This window comes from Lemur catta, chromosome 3, assembly GCF_020740605.2.
Source record: "Lemur catta isolate mLemCat1 chromosome 3, mLemCat1.pri, whole genome shotgun sequence".
NCBI lineage: Eukaryota > Metazoa > Chordata > Mammalia > Primates > Lemuridae > Lemur > Lemur catta.
In genome coordinates this window covers 26,288,574-26,294,250 of record NC_059130.1, presented here as the reverse complement: position 1 = coordinate 26,294,250, position 5,677 = coordinate 26,288,574, and the positions used below count along the sequence as shown (strand labels likewise).

Sequence of the window (5,677 nt, the reverse complement as noted above, 5' to 3'; positions counted from 1 at the left end):
TTTTTAAAAGGGGCCTTTCTGCCAATCTAACCTGAATATCCAGAATGAACTCATACATAGAGAAGACCCACAGACATGGACAGACAGATGTCCTAAAGATTATTAAGCAAAACTTTTAATTCTGAAAAGTCAAAACTCTTCAAGATTCACAGGACGACGGGAGAGAGATTGTTTAAGTCTCTGAAAGGAGCGCGGGTTCCTGTGAGTTTCCGGGCGAAGCCGCGCGCCCGCGAGGAGGGCGGCGGGCGGGGCGGGCGGAGCGGGCGGGGCGGGCGAGGGCGACCCGGCGGGGCTTGTGCAAGGCTGGGCTGGGCTGGGCTGGGCGTGCCCGGCCCGGGGAGAGGCTCCGGCCCGCCCGCCCCGCGCTCACAGCTCTCCGCGCCGCTCCCAGCCGCAGCCTCCCGTGCCTCGCTCAACTCCAACATGGTAAGCCTCTTTTTATTTTTCTCCCTCTTAAATGAAAAGAAAAAAGCCACAGCTTACTTTCCACCAGGCTTTATCTTTAATGGATGTGTGGATGTGGCGGGAGACAGAGCAGGAAATACAGACCTTGTGGGAGGGAGCTGTGGAAGAGAGGATGAAAGAAGCCCTAAAATTATACCTTGAACAACCGCCTAGGGGTGCAGCGGAGATTCTCTTGCTTGGCCAGTCAAGATAAGGTCTGGGACGGCGGAGAGGAAGTCCACGGGGCGGCCGCGGGCGGCTGGCTGTGCCCGTGCACGGAAGCCACCCTGCGCCGCCACCCGCAGGGGTGGAGGCCTCCCCAGTTCCCGGGCCCCCAGAGGCGGCTTCCCTCTCAGCCTGGAATGGAACGGAGGGGGTGACTTCCTTGGGTTATGCTTGAAGCCCCTTGTCACTGGTCTCCCAGAAGGCAAGGGAAGCCTGGGACAAAAGTTAAAGACAGCGGGTTGGGATTCTATGAGGCGTCACTAGTTATTTCTGTAGGCCAGAAAAGGCACTTCGTCTGAGTTTCAGGGAAAATCAAAGTTTCGGTAAGCAACCGGCAAAGAGCCAAGGCACAAAGAGCTGAAACCCAAGCCTCTAGCGGCGAGCGGAACCGCAGCCAGGAATGTGGGAGGAGCCGGGTCCCAACCTAGCCCGGTTCCTCCTTCCTCTTCCTCTCATCCCACCATCTTTTCAGGCACTCGCTCCAGGACCTTTCTCCTCTCAATTCCTTTCTTCTCGATGTTGAACTCCCTGTCTTTTCCGTTAATCCACCTCCAAAATCTCCCTCTTTCTTTACCCCTCCTTAGTGAAAGGGTTCAGCAAACTTTGACCCGCGGGCCAAATCGGGTTTTCTGTTCTGCCCACAAGCTAAGAATGGCTTTTACATTTGTAAATGGTTGAAAGAAAATTTAAAAAAAAAAGAATAACTTGTGACATGTGAAAATTAGATGACAACTGAACTTAAGCGTCCATAAATAACATTTTATTGCAACACCGCCACACCCATTCACTTGTTTTTTTTTTTTTTTTTTTTTTTGGTTTTGTTTTTTGTTTTGAGACAGAGTCTCCCTTTGTTGCCCCGGCTAGAGTGAGTGCCATGGCGTCAGCCCAGCTCACAGCAACCTCAAACTCCTGGGCTTAAGCGATCCTACTGCCTCAGCCTCCCGAGTAGCTGGGACTACAGGCATGTGCCACCATGCCCGGCTAATTTTTTCTATATTTATTTTTAGTTGTCCATATAATTTCTTTCTATTTTTAGTAGAGACGGGGGTCTCACTGAGGCTGGTCTCGAACTCCTGACCTCCAGCGATCCACCCGACTCGGCCTCCCAGAGGGCTAGGATTACAGGCGTGAGCCACCGGCGCCCGGCCTACCATTCACTTGTTTATTGTCTGGGGTTGCAGTCCTGCTACTGCGCAGGGTGACTGGAAAGGAAGGTGTTGGTCAAGAATGAGAACTGCAATACTTGAGTCTTTCTTTATTGTTACTTCTTTTTCATATTTTTTTTCTTCACATATTGAGTGCTAGGCTGCATTTTTAAAGTTGTTTCACAGTATTTGTCGTTTCTCCTTTCTATCAAGGTTCCCACCAGATAAAACTCCAAGGGTGCAATGAGGTGTGGAGACCGCTGGTTCTCCTGTCCTTCAGCCACTGTTCCACCTTGGGCAAAGCCTTGCCATCTCCAAAGTCCCTTGGAGCTCTACAAATTAGGCAATTCCATTTTAGTAATTTGATAATTGTGTAATTGTGTTTCTTTTGCTTTGGAGAATTAGGGGGGGGAGTGCGGGAGGATGGGCAGAATGCAGAGGTTTTAATTTTCCCCATGTGGCTGATAACAATAGCAACAGTTTCAAAAGAAAATGATCATCTAAATTACATCAAGACTGATGTTAAGGAGAAAAAAATGTAAAGCACAAAGGCACTTTGGAACTGGAAAATGAAAACTATCTGAATTCTGCAAGAAAAGGGGGCAGGGAAGCATCTGCAGTTTTAGAAAAAGCTCACAAAGCCCGTGCTCCTCAGCCTGGAACCTTCTACCATACCAGCCAGCCTTCTTCCTGTCATCTGATATATTAGTAAGACAGTGAGATTTTAGTCCTGATAAGAAAAGCATGTTGTAACAGGACGAACACATCTGCTTCTAGGCTATCATATTTTGTTCTCTCCCAAAGCCCCTGAACCTACCAACACTTCCCTTGAGAAAAAGTTCTCTTTAGGGAAAGAAAAAAACAACAACAAAAAAAACCTCAATATGATTGTTGGGGAAGGATCCTCCTCTGGAAGGGCTCAGGGGCCCTGAATGCTCCAAGATGCAATGGGAGGCAGGCATCTCGGTTAGGCGGGTAAAGCACAGAGGGGCCGAGGGGTGTAAAGGCTGAAGGAGGGACGGAGACCAACCCTCAGCTGTGCAGCTAAGGGCTCCGCTCAGTCCTTAGCACGTGCGAATTACAGAGCCAGAAAGGCTCTAGTTCTGGGTACCGGGAAGTGCATACTAAGAACAAATTAAAGGCTGAACGCTAAGTTGCAAACGTCACCATCCAAACATAAATCATTGTTAATACCGGGACATGAAAAGAGGAAGGGTGTGGCCAGGCCCGTTTCCCAGACAACCTGCAGTTGCTGCTCTTGTCCACAAGGGGGAGGCCGACAGCTCCTCGCTTCTGGGCCCCCTGTCCTGGCTGGAATGGCCGGCAGGCTCCGCCCGACAGAATTTCCTTGAAGAATTCTGCTCTGAGGAAAGAATTTGAATCTCCTGCTCTGGAGACGCTGTGTGAGCCGCAATCTAAGAGCCTCCCTATGAAACTTTCTGGTTTGAAGTGACCCCTAGAGAAGTGTGGAATTAGTGGCACCTGGAGGTGGGCGGCGGCACGGCTGAGGACAGCAGAAAGGCGCCCGAGACCCAGATTCTAGGGCTGGCTCCGCCGAATCAATTCCCTTCTCATACCTCAGCCTTCTCACATCTAAAATTAATGTTTCCTAACTCTGAAATATGAAAGCCACTTTTGAACATCTAGAATGTTCTCACATCTCCCATGCCATACACAATGGATAGCTATGCTTTCAGTTTTCTTCAAGACAATATGTGAGTCCCAGGAATTCAGTATTGCTTTAAAAAGAACGGGCATTTCATTCATCACAAAAGCCTCTATACACTCGTAGAAAATAGGAAATTATTTAATAGACAGTGCTTGGTGTGCATATGGGTTTGTGGATACAGAGTTACACATATATTTATCTGCACCTTCTAAGAATATTCTGTCCCCCCCACTCTCATCGAGGCAGTCTGCTGCTTTCAAACATACCCTCAATGCTCCATATTTACCCTCCATATATTTCACCTGGAATAAACATGTGGGGAGAGGTGGGAAGGAAGCTCACAGAATGTGACTTTCTGTGTTTGTCTTGGACCCCTGAAAAATGACCCAGTCTTTTAGGAAACTGCTTTGACCCAAAGTGAGGAGTGGAGATTCTCTGGAGTGCTCTCCAGCATCCAGCCCTTGTCTGAGCCCTGCATTTTTTTTTCTCCAAAGGCAAAAGTCTCCAGCCCTACAGAGACTGAGCGGTGCATCGAGTCCCTGATTGCTGTTTTCCAGAAGTATGCTGGAAAGGATAATTTCAACCACACTCTCTCCAAGACTGAGTTCCTAAACTTCATGAATACAGAACTGGCTGCCTTCACAAAGGTACTGGTCCCAGCCTTCCCCCCACCCCCAGGCCACCCACAGCATGAAACAAGCCCCTGGCAGAATGGCCAAGAATGAAGGGCCAGGAACTGACTCCTCACACTCCTGCCTCCTTTGCACTCACTCCAAGCCAGGCAGAGCCTAGGCCTCAGAGTGAGCTCTGAATGACTACAAAAGGGCCTTCGCTTCTGCTTTTCTTTGAGTTAAGATGTAGTTTAAAGATCAAAGTGTTCAAACTGCATGGCATAGGGAATGGTGATTTGTTTTTCCATTTAGTAAGAGAGGTATATGAAATGGTACGTGACATAATAGAATCATTTTCTGATTTTATTCCACCCCAAAGGCTCTAAGGCAGCCCTGTCCAACAGAGCCTTCTGCAGTGATGGAAATATACATCTGCACTGCCCAATATAGAAGCCATCAGCCACATGTACTTGCTGAGCACTTGTAACATGGTTAGTGTGACCAAGGGACTGAGTTTCTAAATTAATTAACTTAAATTTAAATGTAAATAGCGATATATAACCAGTGGCTATAAGCATGTGTACGTGTTGGGAGGTCCAATGAGTGGAGAATAAGGCTGGTTAGGCAGGGCCTATGCCCTCTTTCTACCTGAAATCGTTCCACTTTTGCACAGTTAGTATACTGGAGTTGTGTGGAACACTTGAAAGAAGTGTTCCACTGATTCTACAAAATTGAATAACCCCTAATGTCATAGAAAGAACCCTGGACTGGGAGCAGGAAAACCTTGGTTCAAGCCCCAAGTCTTCCCCTTAAGCAGATCACTTCACCTCTTTGAGTCTGTTTCTGCCATCTGGTAAATAGGAGTATTAACAGTCCCTACCCTGTACCTTACCTCCTGTGAGAATAAAATGTAGCAATATATTTGAAAGCACCTTAAAAAATGCAATATAAAGTTGTTATTATTATGATTATTACCTTTGCAGAACCAGAAGGACCCTGGTGTGCTTGACCGCATGATGAAGAAACTGGACCTCAACTCTGATGGGCAGCTAGATTTCCAAGAATTCCTTAATCTTATTGGTGGCATAGCCGTGGCTTGCCATGACTCCTTTCTCAAGGCTGCCTATCCCCAGAAGCGAATCTGAGGACCCCATGGGCATGGCCTCCAAACCCACCCCCTTTCCTTCCAGCCTCCCAGTCATCATCCCCTTCTCACAGCTCACATGTCCCCTGAGCACAGCACACCCACCACCCCATGCAGGCCTCACTTGCAGGTACTAATAAAACAGTGTCATTTTTTTAAAACAGGAACTGGAAAGTAAGTGAATTTGTGCACGGGAGGGTGCAGAGTGGGAGGAGTGTAAATCAGGTGGATGGAAGCTGTCACCAGGAGCTGCATAGTAAATGCTAAAAATGCATCTCAGGTGTACATAGCATCATAACTAATGATACAGCCAGAATCATCTCTAAATTACTCAGACTGATGGAGAGATGTCACTTACTGTCATTATTCACTCATGAAATATCTCTCCACCCCTACTATAGGCACTGTCATAGGCCCTGAGGATACAACCAGCAAAACA

General features: G+C 47.8%; 1 protein-coding gene across 1 annotated transcript; it reads left to right on the top strand.

The window, feature by feature from the left end:
- Window positions 1-296: 296 nt before the first annotated feature.
- On the top strand, window positions 297-5,405 carry S100A11 (S100 calcium binding protein A11). The gene is made up of 3 exons (XM_045546999.1): window positions 297-426; window positions 3,978-4,130; window positions 5,078-5,405. The coding sequence occupies exons 1-3, from the start codon at window positions 424-426 to the stop codon at window positions 5,237-5,239; spliced, it is 318 nt and encodes a 105-aa protein (XP_045402955.1). The 5' UTR covers window positions 297-423; the 3' UTR covers window positions 5,240-5,405.
- Window positions 5,406-5,677: the final 272 nt, after the last annotated feature.